Source organism: Asterias amurensis, chromosome 7, assembly GCF_032118995.1.
Source record: "Asterias amurensis chromosome 7, ASM3211899v1".
In the NCBI taxonomy this organism is placed as follows: Eukaryota; Metazoa; Echinodermata; class Asteroidea; order Forcipulatida; family Asteriidae; genus Asterias; species Asterias amurensis.
In genome coordinates this window covers 1,408,710-1,429,916 of record NC_092654.1, presented here as the reverse complement: position 1 = coordinate 1,429,916, position 21,207 = coordinate 1,408,710, and the positions used below count along the sequence as shown (strand labels likewise).

The 21,207-nt window shown below is 37.5% G+C and overlaps 1 protein-coding gene across 1 annotated transcript; it reads right to left on the bottom strand.

Annotated features, from left to right (window-relative positions):
• On the bottom strand, positions 1–20,145 carry LOC139939349 (acyl-CoA 6-desaturase-like). The gene is made up of 13 exons (XM_071935150.1): positions 19,991–20,145; positions 19,572–19,819; positions 17,476–17,622; positions 16,112–16,258; positions 11,773–11,874; positions 8,928–8,987; positions 8,099–8,225; positions 7,458–7,534; positions 6,560–6,657; positions 5,858–5,954; positions 5,389–5,468; positions 4,902–5,027; positions 1–4,422 (listed from the first exon to the last, which is right to left on the bottom strand). The coding sequence occupies exons 2-13, from the start codon at positions 19,797–19,799 to the stop codon at positions 4,359–4,361; spliced, it is 1,353 nt and encodes a 450-aa protein (XP_071791251.1). The 5' UTR covers positions 19,800–19,819; positions 19,991–20,145; the 3' UTR covers positions 1–4,358.
• Positions 20,146–21,207: the final 1,062 nt, after the last annotated feature.

Sequence of the window (21,207 nt, the reverse complement as noted above, 5' to 3'; positions counted from 1 at the left end):
CAAATTTATTAGTTCTGCTCAATCTACACAGGTTTGTCCATAGCATCATGATCAACATTAGCTGCTCTTAAAAGAAAAAGAATGGTAAAAAATCATAATACAAAAATAGTCTCCCAAATTGTGCACAACTAGCTTCATCAATGCCACTGAGGCCATTTTGGAACAGACCTTAGTTCTGATGACATCACAGTTTGTTTACCAATTTGCACAAGAATGGGAAACCCTTGCATCTCTGCTTATCTATCAGAAATACAGGGTATACCTTTCATAATTACTCCAACAATTTATGACCATAACCATTTAGATGTTTAAGAAGCACTGCAGCTGTGTATGTTGTATTTGAGGGAGTGTGGTTTTTAAGATAATCATTTTGTATCTGAGAACGATTGTGCATGAAACACTTCTCAGATTATGTGATCCAATTACAGTTGGCCATTTCAACAAGGCTAAGTACAAAAGTATATTTATTTATTTGTGATTCTAAAAGATTTATCATTTAAATTTTCAAGCCTTTAGATCCAGCGCAAATCATTGGCAATTCTTAGAAACGTTACCGCCTTTTTATTCAAATTAATGTGCATTTGATGCACGCTCTGGAATTTGAGTTGCACTTGGATACCAAAAGAAAATAAATATGACCAACCAATGTTGATTTCAACTATTTTCGGCCTGTTAAATTTCTTAGTGATCTTTTTTTTACAGAAAACGTCCGACGCTACTTTGACAATTTGTTAATACAATATTTAATACAAAACAAAATTGATATCATCCAGCCTTCAAAACACAAGAAAGTTTTCATCAATGTACATTTTCAAATCAATCATATAATATCATGCAAATGATGATAAATCATGAAAATGATGATAAATCATGATTTTGTACACATTCCAGCTTTCTGATTTGTGATCTAAATACCATGAATAATATTCAATCATCCTGCGCAACAGTGCATATTGTTTACATTTTATTAGCCAAATAATCTACATATTTATGTCTAGCAGATAAGCATTCCCACTGCGGACATCTTTATAATCGGAAAATTTTTCACAATCAATGACATATCAGTTTTGAACGACAACTAAGCGTTTTGCATATATACTAAATATCCTAATATCTCTACAGGCAAGTAGAGTGACGTAGACATATCAAATACCTTGGTGAACCACTTGGCTGGGTAGAAAAATTTGAAAGCTTGACACAGCTCAAAGCCGAAGTTTAAACAAATGGAATTTGTTCGAAACTATCTTTAGAAAGATTTGCTCGAAACTTATATCAAATCCATTTGAATATTATAAGTACCTCGCTATTCTACAATCACAAACCGCTCTGTGAACATTCCTTTCTGTGCACTTCAGGAAACCCAGTTCTTCAACACTGTAAATAACACTGTGTGGACATGCTCAAGTCCACATTGTGTTACAAATTTAAAAAGTAATACCTCTGGGTCGAAATGCCGACTTCTATATATTCCATCCCCCATCGTAAGCCCTATGTAACCAGTTAAATACACAGGGTAGTCGTTTACAAATGGAAGAGCCAATTTTCTTTGGATTTTGTTAATACTTCCTCATAGGATAGAAATTTGTAATCTTATTTACAAAAAGTCAGTCTCAATAATTCCCCAAAAACATTGGGGCCAAAAATCTGACATAGCATATTTAAAGTTAAATGCAGCCGTCGAATTCACCGAACTCTTCCTAACTAAAGATTTATCTTAGGACTTGGAACGAGTTGAGTTCCGCATCCAAAGGCATAAGACTTATTAGAACCCGTCCTAAAACTCATCCTAACTCAAAATAGGATTTTTCAAAATCCTAGCTTTTTGAGAAATTGGCTACAGGCATGATATCTGGGCCCAATTTCATAGAGCTGCTAAGCACAGAAATTTGCTTAGCATGAAATTTCTTCCTTGCTTAAAAACAGGATTACCAACCAAATTTCCATCTGTTGCATATTGCTTGTTACTGGTATTCAGCTGTTGCTTGCTCATCCTGAAAATCATGTGGAAATTTGGTTGGTAATCCTGTTTTTATTGAGGCAGATATTTCATGCTAAGCAAATTTTTGTGCTTAGCAGCTCTATGAAATTGGGTCCTGGTCCTTTGGAAAAATGTTGGAACAATGTACAAAGCCTGACCCACTTGGTGTAGGCTGTAACAGATTTTCCAGGCTATTTAATCACATTTGTCTTTTTTTTTCAAAGGGGAAACAATCGGAAATCAAAGTCAAATAGGAATAATACCATGCCTGTTAATGACAAACTAATACTGGAATGTCCTTCTACTTCATACTGCCTACGTAATACTTGTAACCTTAGTAAAATCTCTTGGTTATTTTAACTGTAACCATGGTAAACAATGACCAAGATTATTGTGATTTTTGTATAAAAAGGTAACTACTAATACTGGCTGGTTTGTGTGTGACGTCATAGTATTAATCACTGCATGTAATACTCATACACTATACTGCTTTAATTTATTTCATAAACTTAAGAATACTTTAGAAAATCACATATACGAGGAACAGATATCTATTAATTGCTTTGCCAAATCAATATTTAACATATTGAATAAGAGTTGTTATTTTCAATTTATTATAAGCACTTCCCTGTGCATACTCCGTTTGATTTTTAATGTATTTATTTCGATGGAACTTTAGTAAGGTGTGATCTTACTTGCTTCAAATGATTGGAAAAACTGTTTAGGCTTCCGCTTTTGAGATATTTGATAGTTGGGAGTTGAAAAAAACAATACAATATTTGAAGAAAACTTTTGCACTTCCACGGAATTTCCTGACCCTCTGCATCCAAGGGTTGGGATTAGAGTGGAATAATGACATGTCATTGTGGGCGGGATTATGGGTTAGGTTGGGCGGAGCATCAAAGGATCGAGGGGGAAACAAAACAGGCGCAAACGTAAACGAGCACAGTACAATACACACATGCAAGAATGTTGATTTAATAGGTTAACTCATCACTTAATACATTAAGGATTTTAGTTTAAAGGTACAACAGGGATTAACTTATGCAGTTTTTGTCTTGATTTTCAAGATTGTATATAAGGTAAAATAATGATTTTAAGATATGTTTAGCATACGTAACCAATTTGTAGCCATTGTTACATAAGACAAAAGAAAACATTTCATGCAAATTAGTAGTCAGAGCGGGCGTGAACAACAATTAGGACAATTGGGTAATAAACAAACAAAAGCTTTTAGGATAAGCATGCCAGTCAATTTGCACAGATCATTCTGCACCACCACTGTACATAGTGTCAAAATAATAAGATGTTTACATCACGCTCAGCGAGCCGATGAGAGGCACCCTTTACTAATCTGATTCACGGGCCAAACATCAACATTTAAAAAAGCGTATAAAATTTCACCCTTTTAGAGCCATATAATGGGAGTTGCGACAATTTATGTTTAGACACTATTTTCAATCGTTTGAGGATGTTGATCAACACTCAAGTAGCAAGTTTGTAGGGAATTTTAAGATTTATTGCAAATAACAACATTAAAAGTTCACAGAACTTTCTTCCCTTTATTAAGTTTACTTCAATTCAAATCAGCCTCAGGAAGGTCAAAGTTCACCACACCAAGTTAGAAAACAAATTCATTTATAGTCAACTGGTAACCCAAAAATAAAATCTTAATTTTCATTTTAGTTATAGAAGTACCCTTCCAAAATATATTAAAACAGACAAGTACAAAAATTTTCTAAACTAAACTTTTTTATGATTGAGAAAACATCTTTAAAAATCCACGCTCGGGAAAACTTTGCATCAAATGCACCTTCAATAACCATCTATTTTAGACAACTTTAAGCAAAGCAGTAAACATCACAAACTTGGTTGGTCACTCGTTTACTGCTAAGCAAAAAATTCATAGTGCTAAGCAAATGTAAGAAAAGAAGTTCTATGTGAACTTAGGCAACCTCTTTCACATGTGTGACTTATTGAGGGTTTATTCGACTATGACAGAGTATTTTTTTTGGAATTTGGGATGTTTCTAAGTTCTGAATAAGAACTGTTCTGCTTTTGACTACTACCAATACCTGAAATAAATACTAGTGCATCAAACCGAGGCTTCACATTTGTCCCCATCAAACCTCTCTTTGGTTATACTGATTTGAATGGAAGAAAAACAAAATGGCACACATCCTCATAAAAAAGGTCCCCCTATCTTACATCTGTGAAAACCAAACTCCAATCACTTTTATAACCTTTGTTTATTTGAAATTTATCGGCTGCTGTTTTTGTAATAATGAACGATAATCATAATAAGCGTCCACACACGTTTAATTTATTACATGGTATATTACCTCATGACCTGTGACCTTAAACTCTGTGACATTTGTCCTCAAAGGTCGTGTCTGAGGCTGTAGTAGGCGTCAAACCAGATCTTGCCAGATTTCTCCAGTGACCTATAGGAAACAAAGTAGAAAAAAATTGAAATATCTCATGAACCGTACGATCACAAATCTCATTCTATTAAGTTTCTTCAGTTCTGAATTGTGCTTCGGACCATTAACAAAATTGGAGAATAAAGACATGGGGGGGGGGGGGGGGGGCTTGAATCAGTTTTTAGGTTAAGGCGTTTCAGTTTCTTGAGTCTAGTGCAGCTGCCTGCGTAGCATTTATAGACAACTCTGAAATAAAACAATGCTGTCATCCGGGCCCACCTTCATGGCTCTGCGTACCACCAAATTCTGCGCTTACAATGTCTGCGCTAGCTGTGTTAGCAAAGAATGCCTAGTAACATGGAGTTGGCACGCGCACTTGTAAGCTAAAATTCCTGTGAATTTATGCTTGATGTTGGCGCAGAATTCCCTGCTGCCGATTCTTTGCTTGAAATAAGCAGGAGCACAACAATGAGCCCTGACCATGTTCTACTTGGACTTACGTTACAATGTCTACGAGTGCCGAGCTAAGTGTCTTAAGTTGGTAGTCGATGCCGTGTTTCTTGCAGAGGGACCTGGCCATCGGAGCGATGCGGTGTAGATTGTGTCTTGGCATCGTGGGGAACAGGCTGGGGAGGCAAACAAAGAGACAGGCACGTTAATGTTTGTGGCATGCATCGTTCTTTTAAGAGGCAAGGCGGTTTGCCCTCAGTAAATGGCACCGCTATTTCGGACAGCTCAATTTCTAGTTGAATATTTCCAGGGGGCATCGAAGCAAGGGCCAGGGGCATAACCTTAGGAAAAGCCACCCCTGCTCTGGAGTAGGGACAGGGTGAAAGAGCGCCGGGGTTTGGGGTACAACAAATTCCAAAGGGCCTCCCCTGGGCTGCATTTACCTTTGTGAAAAGGCTAAAGATGTGTAATGAAATGAAATTTTATAGTGTTCAATCGGTGTTTAATTGAGATAAGGACGCTCAATTGTTTACTCACTGGTGTTCGATCTGGAAATTCAGATGACCTGTAAACCAATCATTGAAAGCAGACTGAACGATATTACATGTCGCACTCAACTGTAAATACAAACAAAAAAGACAACAAAATCATAAACAACATTTCAAAACATTAATTCATCGCTGTTTTAATGGAAGGTATACGCTTGGATGTCACTCTTAAAATTAATAGCAACAACAACTTTTGGTTAGAAGCCGATCGCCGCTTTCGATAATATAAAGCTCTGAGTTGTATTTTCTGCTAAACAGCTTTTTGAAATTGGACCCAGGCCTCATTGTGTTTTAAACAACTGATTCTCTTCACTGCACTTAATTAACACCAATGAAACCACTACCACCTGACCATATTGCGACCAATCACAAACTCTTGCCGGTATATATGAATGAATAACTATGCTAATGAATGAATCACTATGCTAATGAATGAATGATTATGCTAATGATCTTACCTGAAGTTGTAACCATGGTTTCCCAGTATCCTCCTCGATGTTCATCGGTATATGGTTGGACTGAGCCACCCATGTAAACCATATGCTCTCACAAACCCTACGTTAATTTAAAAAAAGAAAATGATAAAATTAAAGTATTTATCCCTAAGATAGGAACACATTACTTTCTTGTCCTACGTCACTGTATCCCTAGAAAACAGTCATACATTGGACCAACGCTGTTTTTGTGGGTGCAACGTTGGTGTTGATATTGTGACAGTTTTTGGCTATGATCGGCGATGGCATTATGTTTGTTTCCAACATTGGGCCAACGTTGGCGCTAGGACGGAAATATCACATTGGCTTTAGAGTGGCGATCAGTTTTAAGCCACTGTTTGACTCAAGTAAAAACAACCAAATTGTGAGCGTGAAACCATGCATTCTGCTTCTTCTTGCTTAGCCAAGATGTAGAACAAAAAGCCATTTCAATAGCTTTATTCCACATACTGCATCTCATTGGAATTCTTTGCCTGGTGCATGTTACTCTCCATCCCACAATCTAGACTGTTTTATAAGAAAACAATCAACAGCATCCTCAGTAGATCTGAGAGCAAGATTTCTTTTCAATCCGGTGACAAAAACAACTGCGTTTCTTCACCAGGTAGACAAACTGAACTGAGAGAAAGTTCTAACATTTCTACTTGGGTCTTGTGTAGGTCTTACCTCATGACTTCAAAGAGTAGAAATGCCTTGAAGATTCCTAGCAGGGGAATATACCACATGAAGAAACGCACATAGAAGGTCATCATCAAAAACAGATCCTAGAAGAAAGACAAAATAGAAATATGAAAAAGGGTTCGCCTTTAAACAAATTTTACTCGCTAGCCAGCAGGACCTGGGGTGGATTTCATCCAAAGTTAAGACTAGTTTCATCTCGAGTTAGGACGAGTTACTCGTCTAGCCTTAAGTTTTTAATATCTCCTAGGACTAGTCCTATGTTAGGACTAGTCATACGTTCTTTGTGAAACCGACCGCAGTTGGCTTGTCATTTTTCAATTTTATTTTTATTTTTTGCTGGCAACAGCCAATTTCTCTCATCCAACCATTGACTTAACTTAATGTCAATAAATCAAGAAATTGTGATTCAGCAACTAGACGTCAATACTCGTTAGCTTGGTAGAATTAGAACCCACAACCTCGAGATTGCAAGTCCGGCAGTCTAACCACTTGACCAAGGTAACCATCTCAATTTATCACTGGTCCCTATTTCAAATGAAACAGGGATATTTTTCAACGCTAAACTTAGCCAGCTTGAACACTTTGAGTGTACTGTGTCAGGACCTCGGCTGTTTTAACTGGCATTTGGCCAAGGACCACTGCTAAGGAAGAATGCTGATGAATTCATACTTGTAAGAGTTTCACTCAGATCTTAAACATAATGTCTAAAACTGCACTCGTGAGGGATTTAATTAATTATTATAGCTTTGCAGTGATTCACTAAACAACAGATGCAGCTCTGGTCCGGCTTTCAAACTTATATATAGATTTGACTCTTTGTCTTTGCGTTTCTCATCAAAGATGAGGAGAATCAAACATGAGACATTATTGAACAACAACTCACCATCCATTCCCTGCGAGTGATACAAAAATAAAAAGTCATAAACTGGAAGTATACCGGGAAAAGAAGTGGTGGGCCAACTGCAAGTAGGAAAAAAGAAAAAAAGAAACACATTTATTTTATACAAATTGTACAAACAAAGTTAATTACATTCTTCATCATATAAAAAGATTGTAAATTAAACTTAACTATCACATGTTACTTCATCCACATGGCAACCGACATTTCATAGTCAATGAACAAAATAGCAAATAATGCCATCTTTTGCCAAACTTTCAAACTTTTTTAAAAGTCACAATCCGGAATGTTTACAATTTTTGTTGCCTTTAAACTGAAACGGCAATACAATGGAGAGTAGTGACACTTTGAGATTAGATGATTTTTGTTGGGTCAAAAATGTTGGGTCATATGCGCACACAGGGTGCCAGACTAGATTTAGACTGCCCATTGGTTTGTGCTACATTTGGATCAAAAAAGGCGTTCAGCAAACCATGTACCAAAGAAGACTGGTTTGATTTTAAAAACTCTCTTAAAACACTGCTCTGTTTGGTTTGTTTTAAATAACAGGGTGAAAATCGAGGATGTGTCAGCCTTCGATAAGTTTTAAAACCAAGCTAATATTGAGGAGTGCTGGTTCAACTTACTGATAAAGAAATACTTGTGTTGGTGATTGTAAGGCATGACAGATTTCCCTTCCTCTGCGATTTTCTTTGGCATGTTCTCGCCCACAACAAAGAGGGCTTCTAGTCTCACATCAGGATCTTTGTTCATCTAAAAAAGGCGGGAAAAGAGAGAGAGAGAGAGAGAGGGAAGATTATAGCTAACACTTCTTCTGCTGTACATAGCTTTAAAAAAAGTAATATTAATGCTAATAATAATGGTGCATTAATGACCATAGGCCAAGTGGGTCGGCAAGCAGTTTGCAGCATAAATTTATTTTGGTTCTTTAATACATTATTTTGAAAGTAGAAGTATGAAATAAATTATGGTTATGGAAGAGCAAGCCCGAGGCAAAGCACCTTGAAAAAAAATGTCTTGTGGTTCAGTCTTCCTCGGACTGAGGGACAGATTGCCGGCATACAGTGTAAATTTACGACATTCTGAATTAAGTGCATATGAGGTCAGGTCAGGAGGGAGGAACTCCTAGTTCCATTTATGCGCACCTATGCGTGTACGCCGAAACTTAGTGGGTCTATCTAGTGATACTGGTTGTTGAGTAGGGGAGGGGAGTGAATTCTAGTCTTTTGCAGTGTTGGGGAAGTAGGCGTTAGTTCTTTAGAATGGGGATCTAAGGGTGAGTGGGTTGTGATTTCTAGTGGCGACAGCTGTTGGGTCTCTTAGGCTCAAGTTTAGATGTTCTTCCAGATCGAAGCCCCTCCCATGGTTCCTCCTGGAGAGAGAAAGTTGTATGCATTTGACCTGTCAGTTGATTTTCTTATTTGCTTTCTACTGGAACAGATGGATTCTACTTACCACATTTGGCTTAGCGTGATGCTGGTAATGCATATGGTTCCACCAGTTTCCTGAAGCACCCTAAAAGAAAATTGCAAGTAAATATTTGAAAAGTTATAAAATACAGCCCCTCCACTTTGATTATAGAGTATTTTTATAATAATTAAATGAAGTATTTTTATACTATAAATTGTATACAGGCATGATACTTCATGGAAGCAACGGAGGCAATTGCCTTCTTGCCCTGACTCAAAGTAGATGGTTACCCTTGGCCTCCAGCCTATTAGGAAATAGGTCCCCCTTCTGCCGTCGATTTCACCAAACTCTTCCTAACTTAGGATTAACCTTAGGACTTAGGACGAGTTGAGTTCCGTATCCAAATACGTAGGAAGCATTGAACCCATCCTAAGTTAGGACGGGTTACTCGTCCTAACTCGAGTTAGGATTAATCCTAGAGTTTCGTGAAATCGACAGCTGGTCACTTAAAGTACCTTGGGGGAATAGACTTACACTAGTTACCTCATTGCCAGTCAAAATGTGTATACTAGTGTCAGAAAAAAAAAATCAGCTGATCAGTTGATAAGTTGCATGCCTTCACATTATGCTGCAAAATACAGAGAATTGCATCACCTTCCCTAAAGATACTTCAAGTCAGATCAACAAATCATTTTCTACGGTAATCAGCAAGCCTTCTGTCTGCCTAAATGTTTGAAATACGATTGCCAGAGACTTCAAGTAACCTTTGAATTTTGTACCCTCGAAAAATGTCAGCGTAAAATGAAAGAATGAAGTCTGTGGTTATGTGCCACGTAAACAGGATATCCCCAGGTGTGACCTTTTATTAAACTCCCCGAGGAAACGCTGTTAAAACTTCACAATATGAGCCAGGGCAACGGTCAGAGTCCAGTGGTTTCAGGGTTAGGGTTTTAGTTCAACTCACTTCCACAAATGTGGAAGTCTTTTTATTGTAAAAAGCGTTATCATACATCAGTGCTCAAATTTTGACCCCAAAAAACAAAAACAAGAAGAAGACGTAGACCATGAGGCTGGTTGCTAAGAATCTTTACTGGACCGGAACATTTTTTTACAGGACCAAAATCATGAGAAGAAAACCCCAAAACACAACAAAATGTGAAGCAAAGTTAACATGATTGTGCAACAAGTGACACTGCTTCCTTGGTTGCTGCAATCTTTGTTTTCAACACACCCCAAGCAGAGCATAATGTAGTCACCATGAACATTATAAAGTTGTGAAAAACAAGACAGCCCGACTTGTTCTCCAGTAGAAAGTTTCCTAGACCAAAGTTTAACTGGCCTTGGGCCTCCCAGGGCAGAGTAAATTTCCGACCCTTGCATAACTGTTTGTTTCCTTCACTAATCAAATTCTATCACATCCCGACTTAAAATTCCTAGCTCTGTCCTCCACTTCCTTGATACAATTTCTCCACACAGGAAGTAAAAAGTAACAATTTGAAATCATTGGCACCAATCCATTGAGAGTCCAGTGATTATTCAGAGCTTAACTTATACTACTGCAGTCCGTAAAATCAAATTCAAGATTCAAACATTCAAAGATTTAAAAACATTTATTGCCATGACAGAGAACGATTTCATCCAGCACTATTATTTTTGCACAACAATTTTTTTTTGACTGAACTGATTTTGTGCACACTGAAGGCTATGCTACCCAAGGGATATTCTTCACTACATGATATAATAAAATAATATGAAATATGATTTCCCTTTGTACCAGTGGATTAAAGAGCCAGCTTAATTTATATTCAAGAAAAATACAGCATTTTTTGTTTACCACGCAGACGTCAAATTGTCTGATTTCAGACATCAAAATTTCTCATGCCTGCAAGAATCTTGGGGCTACTGTTCTGAGTTAAATTTTATGAACCATTTCATAACAAGTGACCTGAAATCTTATGCAATGGTCACTACAACCTTACTGCTATGGCCTTCATGTAATAAAGACAGGCCATCAACCCACATAACAGATGTCCCTGGCCAGATATGAATACAGTGAAAAAAAAAAACCCTGAAAAAACAACAATCCAGCCAGGGGAAAAAAGCCTTGAATGTTTATCCAGAGGCATAGAAGCAGGGCGAGTCCAGACAATCACTAGACTAGAATCAGTGATGATTTAAGTTCCTACTCAATGACCTCGCGCATATATTGGAGAGAAAAAAATTGTGACCTCAAAGCAACGCCATTTCTTTCAGAAACACCTTTCATAAAAATGTTCCCAATTTCCAAAATTTTTTTTAAAGGATATTTGTGAATTACTCTTGAGTGGTAAGGTCGGCGAAGTGGTAACTTGCCTCGCCTTCCACTTCTGGAACCCTGGTTCGAATTACGCCTGGGGTGAATTGGGTTTTCGGTCCCTACCTGAGTGTGTGGGTTTTCCATGGAATTACTCTCTGGGATTTTCCTCCCACATCTAAAATTCCTTCCCTGTCTTCATTCGGTTCTTGGCTAGTAAAGTGAATAATGATGCTTTTCCAAGAATCATTGGCTTCACAATTTAGCATAAATTAAAGAACTGCTCGCTTTTGAATTTTACAAGGCGGTTGAGTTAACAGTGCACTCAACATACTGCCAGGACTAACAAGTGTTTGGATTTTGTTGAAGTTTTCCCCAAATTGCAACAAAGCCCGCTTCTCATTTGACTTCTCTCTCATCTTGGATCCGAGTGTAAAATACTTAAAAACTAAGTTCTAATGACATTAGAAGAATACATCATGGATTTATCTTTGAAAGGTTGATGCGATTGTATTTTTGAAAGACTACCACCTCAAATAATTAGTTCCACACCCCTTTGAGATGAATTTAAAGTTCAGGAACTGTAGATGAACATACCTTCAAGCATCCCATTGTCATTGCGTGCAGAGCTCGGTTGACTGTACGACTTTTGGATACAGACAAATGGCCCAAGTCATGCTGTAGCCAGCCAGCTTGAACCTGTGGAAAAAATAATCAAAGAAAATAATATTTGTTAGATTTACAAACTCAAGAAATTTAGCTGTGAGTTAGAGGCAAAGTTCACCCACAAGATCTCAAGAAATTAAGCTGACATTTAAAGTGAAAGTTGATACTGAAGATATCAAGAAGTTCAGCTGATAATCAAAAGCGAAGTTGATCCATAACATCTCAGGAAGTTTAGATGATAATCAAAGGCAAAGTTGATCCTGAATATATTTTGGACTGATAGTTAAAGGGAAGGTTGATCCAAAAGAACTCAAGATGTTTAGGAAGTTGACACTGACAATTAAAGTACAAGTTGATCATCAAGATGTAAGAAATTAAGCCAACACTTAAGGGAAAGTTGATCCATAAAAGCTCAAGATGTTTAGCGGCATAATTTAAGGAAAGCTTATCCTGATCAAGATCTCCAGAACTGTAGCTGACAGTTAAAAGGGCAGTCTGTCATTGCCTATCAAGGACATAAATTGTTACTTAACGCATTTTTACAACCCTTCCAAGTCTAGACATATCTAGAGTAGACAAAAATAATTTAGACCAAACAAGTGCTGGACCTATTATTGACCCATCATTTGGTTAGTGCATGATAACAGTTCAAGCCTAGATCTGCTAGCCAGTCTGTGTTTTCTCTAAAGCTCACACCGCCACCCCCAAATGCCCATAGCCAACCATGTAGGGTAGGGGCATAATCATTTACTATAGCTTTAAAATATATCAAGTAATAAATCACAAGGGAAACTGACAGGGTAAATTTCAAACACCTTTGAGTTGTGAGCAAAGACAATTTGACTAGAGCAAAACTTATAGAGCTAAGGCAAATAAATCTGGAGGTTGCAGGTTCAAGTCTTGCTCTAGTCATTTTTTACTGCCCCTTTTACATGAGAGAAAATTTAGCAAGGGTCCCTTGCTATATTAAAGCATGGTATTAAAATTTTACAAAATGTACCTCGTGTGAAAGGACACAAATTTTTGTTTCTACTGTCCAAGATTTCTTGCAAAATCTTGTTACAACGATGCTAAAATTAAGCAAGGGACCCCAGTTAAATTGCTGTCGTGTGAATAGCACTTGCTGAATTCAACCTTTCTCAACAGAATCAAATTTTATGTATGGAGTGAGGAGAAATACATTGTACCTTGAGGTTTTTTAATTGACCATCACCCAGGCAAATTTTTGTACATTTATGTAACAGTTATAAAACAATCGGGTCATTTAATCTGACCACAACGTTTGTTCAACCAAGGTTCAGACTAAGTTAACAATGATCCAACAGCACTCAACTTTTGCTCAGTTACTCTTACTTAGATAACGGAGACCAATTGTTTGATCAGTCGTGAAGTAACAAATACAGGACTTGTATAGAGATTATGTCTTTCATTTTATGACTGGGGAAAGCCGTCAAGTAAACAAAAAAGCTGATTACATTATATTGAAATTATCATAATGACTAATCCTGATTGAAATCTGTAATATAGGTTGCGTAAACCTTATAAAATGGAAATGATAACTATTGAGAAAACAAATTAGATTTTAAGATCATGATTCAATCTGTTGCCACAGCCATCAATTTGGATATGGCCGGAGAGTAAAACGAAATTAAGTAGGCTGGTTCCTTATTTTTTTTAATTGAAATTCACCATTCACGTATCACTTATGCACTAGATGTTTGCACGAGGACCACTTCAGAATGATGAGGTTTGTTTGGATTGATATTATGGGCATTGACAACTTTGCAGTTTGTTTTTAAAGGGACAAAGGCTAATTTTACAACAAGAGTTTTTGAAGGAGCAATGATAGGTTTGTTAAGAGGCCAGAATGGAAAATGGGAAGTTTGCATTTTGGTTGACTTTAAGGGGTGGGGGTAAGTCCATTTTAATTGGCAAACACTAACATTTAGAGATAGATTGGAAATAAAGATGTCTGCCACAGCAAACTGTTTTCACAACAATTTGAAGCCAAAGGCTTCATGATTTCTCATCAGTTTAGGGCACATAAAAAATGTCCAACTCAGTACTTGAATTTCGTTTTTTCTACTAGGAATTTTTTTATTTGTAATGGAACTCTGCAAAGGGCACCACAGCACAAGCACAGGGCACCCCGGCAATTGCAGTGGTTGCCGTGGGTTATTTCGAAGCTTGAACTTGTCGGTTCAGAGCACATGAAAATGTCAAATTGAATACTTTGCAAAGTGCTATATTTATCTCTACAGTCGTATGTAGGCAGCAGAGTGAGTCTATTAAATTATTGCATCCTGGCAAGAAAAGGGGGGAAAAAGTCAATATCTCAATGTGACATTCAGCAACGTGTGTGCGTCTAGATCAAGCAGTAGTTGGCTGTATGACCCGTTGAGTGATGGATAAAATATACATAAATGTCAGCAGTGCCCTAGTGTGTTTATACATGGAGGTAATCCTACCTCCCATGATTTATACAACCAGGCAGTGGAGTGGATATTTCCGCATGAATCTACACCTTATGATAGTCAAGAGGATGACCTATGTAGACTGATCTACAATCAATACAGATTTCCACAAGAAACGACCTTGGTTGTCTGAAAAGGTGTGGTAGATTTGGGGCTTCACTTTTCCTGTGTATGGTTGTTGTTTAACTTGGTGAGGACATGGGTCTAGGGTGGTAGTAAGTGGTCTGAGGTTGGGTGTTGTTGTCTTTCGTTGGACTAGACATGTCTTGTTGTACAAAATCAATAACTTACAATAACAAACTGCTGCATTTACAGAACATCTTGGGAGAAAAACCATCCTGTGTCTTTTCTTCCCCTTTAATACATTTACTGACATTCTGGAGGTGTGTTCTTAAATTATTTACAACAAGTTTCAAATCAATATTTAATGTTGTGACTAAAAGAGTACATTTGCGATTGACCCATATACATTGATGGTGTTAAGAAGCAAGCAATACGTACACTGTACCCAACCCCCCCAAAAAAAAAAATCCACCCAACAACATTAACAAATACAGGCATAATACATGTACCTGATGCATTTCAAGCATTCAATGAAAGAGTATGGGTAAAAAGTCCACACAAAAATCTTAAGATAATGCGGGTAGCTACAATTCAAATTTTCTATTAACCCAGGGGCCTTATTTAGCCTTTCTAGGGCAGATGTCTTACCACTAGACCACTGAGCTAGCCCGGGAGCTAGAGGCAGTTCAAACAATTAAAAAGAATTTTCCCACAGGCCGCAAGACTTGGGGAAAGTACCCAGTACTTAACACTAGTGTTGAACAAACATCGCTGTATTGTATAACACAATAGTCTTTATCCCTAATGCAAATTTACATGAAGAAGTATCAGGCAAACATTCAGTATATAAAACCATAGAGCTAGGATCGATAAAACATAAAAAAATAATGCAGGCAGGTAGCTTCAATTAAAATGTTTTATTGTATATAAAACCAATTAATAATAAAATGGACGGTATACCATGTCAATCTCATCTCAAATATGTTAATTTTTAAGAGAGAATCCGTAATTCATGGGGGATGATAGAATTGAGTTTAGGGATGCAACACCACGGCAACATCACCTCTCAACCTATCCATCTTGGGAAGGACGAAGGAATATCAGAGTCATTGCCTCGGGGTATAAGATCTAAGACACTGCCATCTTATCGGATGGTTCAAGACATCCCAACAACCTGCACTAGGCAATGGGTAATTCATGTATCTCAGTACTCAATGAGGACTATTCATGTGTCATGTTAACAGACAGGGAGCGATAGCGTCCAGCAAATTGTGCGTAGCACCGTGAACAATTTAGACTGAGCTTATTTTGTGCAACGCATACTGCATGCCAATATTGAGTAGCATATTATGATTTTTTTTAACCTAGCAATTGATACATTTTCTGCAGCATTTTGGTCTACTGCTGACAGGCATGATATTTGACCCTTAGGAAAATATCATAATAATATAATATTTTCTATAAATAGATTATACATTGGTGGACCAATATTCGCACGGTATACACCAATACAGGCCCGCACCAGGCGTGCAAGTGTTGAGCACCTCCCGCCATTTGCTGTGGTGTCTTCAGTGCCTAGACTATGCACAAAAAGACACTGCAGTTGTGTCAATAGAGAGCGCTCTTCATTTTGTTTCTTCGGATTGGTCTATAGGTTTTGATAGGCTGTTTAATAATTTGTTGATTTTTCTGAGAGCAAAAACAGAATTTTTGAGAGAAAAAAAAACCCTTACCTGAGCTGTAGATGCAAGTATAGCTGCAACAGCGAAGGTAATCCAGCCTACTCCAAAGTATAGCATGTTGAGATACGCAAATAAATCCATCAAAATAATGTGAATGGCCATGATCCAGTAAAAGGTGAGCTTTGGCTTGAAGAGGTCCTGCAAATTGTAAAACACAAAATTAATTCAGCGAAATCCCTTATTAAAAGCACTGGATATTATTGGTAACTACTCAAAATAATTTATAGCATAAAAACTTAGTTGGTAACGAGCAAAGGAGAGCTGTTGATAGAACAAAACAATGTGAAAAATGACTCCCTCTGAAGTAACATCGTTTTAGAGAAAGAAGTAAATTTTTCGCTTACATATTTGAATTGAATTTAAGACCTCAGCTCCCTTTAAATTGTTCTAATTTTTACCATGGACACCAAGATTCTGTGGCGTTTTAACCTGCCCCCCACCCCCCGACTCTTAACTCTTACCTCTCCCCCTAGCCTCCAACTGAGAGATTGGAAAAAAATTGTCTGGTTATGCTACACTGCCAAGACCTTTTTTCAGATTTCCCGACCAATAAATATTTCATTTAATTTGATTTAACCAAAATTGATAACTTGATTTTACCACCAAAATGCACTGCCGTGAGTAATTCAATCAGCCAGTATCCAGGGGAAAATTTGATTAAAAGAAACATTCACATGTTTTAGCCAACAGTGGAGAGCTGTGTTGGGTATGTTCTTGGTTTGTTTTCATGGTTTCATGGCAATGTTTGCCCCCCCCCCAAAAAAGTTATAATCCCTGAAGTAACTATATCATCAATGGCTGAGTTTTCTAGACACACACTTTAGATTTAAAATATAGATGAATCTCTCCAAGTGGGAAACAAGTGTAGATTGGTTTTTTTACATACTGATTGAAACCAATTCCAAAAAGTAATCTAAAATAATTTTTGTTTTATTAAGTTTGTTGTTTTTCCCTTTATAGAGTAGCCGCATCTTATCAAATGAGATTATATGATCAAGTTCATGATTGCATGATCATATTTACTCATAAAGATAAATCGAACTATACAGCCCAGTTCATACTTCATACAAAGTATAGATGCAAGTTTTGATTCAAAATTTCGCAACAAATGTTTCACAAGAGTTGGAGCACCTTTAAAGAATTGTTTTGTACGAATTTCTGACCTTAAATATCACACTTGATTCACCTGTCACAGTCGTCACTTACATAAAGCTGTAGTACAAAAAATAGATTACGCGCCAAAATACCATCTAATGAATATATACGTGACCTAACCATGCTAGTTTCTGCTTAGCAGAAAACTTTGCTAAGCATAATTTTCGGCTCAGACATTGGATCCTGGGTTGAACACTTACCATTTGCTGGGCGGTTGTTCTGAGTTTGCTGAAATCGGATTCAATGTCCTTTCTCGCTTCTCTCTGCTCAACCTTTCCGACCACAGTCAGGGCTTTGAGGTACTTCTTGACCTTCTGACTGTCTGGATGAAATGCAGTAAACGGCTCCTAGAATTTTGAAGGACAAAAATCAAATCATAGTCCATTATTAACAGTTTAAAAGAACTTGACCATTTTCCATCAATTTTGCAATTGGGCGATATTTTTCCCCCTTTTTGAAAGTAATTCTACAAAAAACAAGTAAAAAACATAAAGAATGCTCCAGATTGCACAGTAGTGCTTTTAAAACCAAGATAAAATAAAGTACAAAACTATCCAAAGACCCGTTTTTAAATTCAGCTTGATTCAGCCAAATACCACATTTTGGTCCAGAATGACAGTTTTGAAAAATACTTTGGGAGTACCCTGGCTTTGAAAATGGCATCAAAAAGTTTGGCCATTGTTCCAAAAGGGTGACAAACTTTTAAGAAAAGTTTGTTTGCAAACTGGTTCACCTCAAGAGACCAGTTATGCAGTGCTTGGTTGTGACTGGTCCCCTGCTAGTTAGAAGATGAAAAAAAGAACCATAACACGAAATTAACATAAAACAAATATTGTATAATAAAGTTTGTCCAAACTTTCAAGGGTGACAAACTTTAGAATAAGTTTTGTTTGCATATTGTTTACCTTGTGAGACTTATTACATAGGAGCTCAAACAGCGCTTGTTTAATATGGGTCAGGTATGGAGTTTACTTTGAAGCAAAAAAATGTGTCCACGCTCATAATAAACATTGCCTCATCTGACAGCCTTATTTGTCACCAAATGAAAAATAATTTGGGTTATTTTAAGCGCTTCTTTTCTTTTCATGTCAGTGTATTGATATATAAATATAGAAATCCTAACCAGTCAGTTGGTAAACACCACATAGTTGTGCACTAGGCAGACACTTAAATGCGTCACCATAGAGCAAGGGTCACGTCACACCACCATCAGCCCATACATAAAGGCGCAATGTTCTCTCATTTCGCAAACCAGTAACTTTGTGTTAGTGTCATGTCATGGCTTGTCGGTTAAGAGCATTGGAATCAAGCTCTGGTGTTTCTGATCAGCAGAGTGTGGGTTCGAGTCCCGGTCGTTGCACTTGCATCCTTAAAGCAAGACACTTTTAAACCATTATTGCTTTGTCCTTCGCATGAGATTCTTACAGCCATACCCAGTGAGTTGTTATAAAAACTACCAATGCATGTAAGTGACTAAACTTCTTGACAAGCATTTAATTTGTGACTAAAATAAACTGGATTTGTCTTCATCCAATGATAAAAATTAATGATGTCTTTACGGGGCTGGTGCGCCACTACTTTCTGTAAATACTTTTAGACCAATGTATACAGCTTGGCAACAATCAACACTTTGCTCAGAAAGATATCTGTATCCTGCCACCACTTTTTAATAATTCATTATGTAATAAATGAGTATCTGATTAACTCAAATGAGATATTCTTTTTTAAGTAAAAAAAATTGTGAAAAAATTGTGGCAAAAATCGAAATTCTTTGGAGAACTTTCCACACCCTGTCACCACTTGTTCACTCATTTTACAAAAAGTGATCTCATTTAGGTAAATATATAGGCCTATTTCATTCCATAACAAATGAAAAATTGGTTGCACGACTTTGAAACTTTTCCAAATCTTTCCCTATGTTAAATAAACTTTTAAAAAAGTAAAAAGTAAAAGAATTGAAAGAATTGAATGACTATTTTTGGTTTTGTATTTTCTCAATCACAGTGTTTACCAAACAACATCTGCTGATCCTGATGTAAATAATAGGCCTGGGGTCTAGTCTAGGGTCATTAAAGCCTGCTGTCACTTTTGAAACGATTGCATTAGAGTAGACCCATTAACTGAGGCACTGTACTCCTTTTTTCGAAATTTTGACATTCTCTGTCGTACTACTACTAGTTGGTACAAAACTAATTTTAAATTCAAATTAAAAATAAAACTCTCACACAACTTAGTTATAGGCCTAGTTCAGGTGTACCAAACAACTTCTAAAAAAGTGAAGTAGTTTTGTTTTTACCGAGGCATCTTGTCCAGCGTAGTGGGACAAAAGTCGCCGACCACCGGGGTGTTTCATTGCCCAGGATGTGATGTCGTAAACTTGTCCGTCGATCACCAGCCATTTACTACGATCCTCCGTCAGCAGGCCGTTGTGTTTGCTCACTTCATCCCACGAGATTGTCTCCAGGTCAGACGGGACCTCATCCCCGGTCTGCTGGAGCTCTGAACGGTTGCCCCCTTTCCCCATTGTCCGCTGCTCCTGTACTCCTGTGGACGGTTAAAATTATTTCACAAAGTAAAGTGGGAACGACATAAACTCTTTCTCTACTTTACCTCCTTCGCAAATAGTTTAGCAAGGTGTGCCAGAAAGCGGTAAAATCGGTAGCAAACTTAGCACTTATTACAAAATGTTGCAGTTATGCAACCAATAAAACTTACGTAGTGTGTTGTGAGGCTTGACCAGGACTCAAGGTTGACCACCATAAGCTGACCAGTTTATTTTCTATGTTTATATAATAGTTGTCTCACAAGGATCGTCGTTGATACCGCCAAAGCATTTGTAGTTTGCATAATACATGACAGTGTGTGTACTATGTGTGTTTCTCGATCTGTCTGATTCCCTAACAAACGTGCATGCGTTTGACGCATGTCCCCTCTATATGGCGGGCGAATTGTAGTCAAATGAAATCGAAATAAGTTCTTACAAGAAAAACACCGATATTATTAGAAGTACAAACTTGCGGGTACAGCCATAGAGAAAATGGTACAACCATGTGTAAATCTTTTTGAGGAGGAGTGTTGGCTCTGAAAAGAGCTGGTGGGCTCTTGACGTTTCAAGCAGTACACACTGCTCGTGTCTTCAGGGAACTTGACTTCTTGCACATCTGTCTGCCATTTTGGAAGTCAAAATGTAATAATAATAATAATAACAAATTCTTATATAGCGCATATCACAATAACTGTATCAATGCGCTTTACAAAAGTCCCCTGGTCATTGGGCCAATAACATCTCTTTAATCTTTCTCAGCTCCCTGGGGAGTATAAACCGCATGGGCTACCATTTTATACTGCTCCAACGGCTTTTTCATTTACAATATCAACCTCTACCCTCGCAGGTCCCATTTATACCCCTGGGTGAAGGAGAAGCAATCATAGTAAATTATCTTGCTCAAAGACACAAGCGTCATGACCGGGATTCGTACCCACACTCTGGTGACTTAGCACCAGAACTTGAATTTCGATGCTCTCAATCACTCAGCCATGAAACCCTACACAAAGTAATTGACTCCAAACATTGTGGAATTTTCATATTTTTTTTGCGGGTGTGTGTCCCAATCTGAACTTCTGTGAATAATGTGACAAGGGGTGATTTTGTATTGAACCACAGAGCAAAGGCATAGGCACTGGACACCTTTGGTAATTGTCAAAGACCAGTCTTCTCACTTGGTGTATGCATAAAACAAGAAACTCCTGTGAAATATTTAACTCAATTGGTTGCCGAAGTTGTGAGCGAATAATGGAAGAAAAAACACACTTGTCGCTAAAGTTGTGTGCTTTCAGATGCCTCAAACTCCATTCAATTATTTTAATTAAAAAATACTTCTTTCTCTAAAACTATGTTACTTCAGAGAGGGAGCCCTTTCTCACCATGTATT

Coding starts and splice junctions, on each gene's coding strand:
- LOC139939349 (XM_071935150.1), bottom strand. CDS start 19,799: ATGGGGAAAGGGGGCAACCGTTCAGAGCTCCAGCAGACCGGGGATGAG. Junction 17,623..19,571: donor ACGCTGGACAAGATGCCTCG/GTAAAAACAAAA, acceptor TCAAAATTCTAG/GAGCCGTTTACTGCATTTCA. Junction 4,423..4,901: donor GCACTCGTAGACATTGTAAC/GTAAGTCCAAGT, acceptor TGTTTCCTATAG/GTCACTGGAGAAATCTGGCA.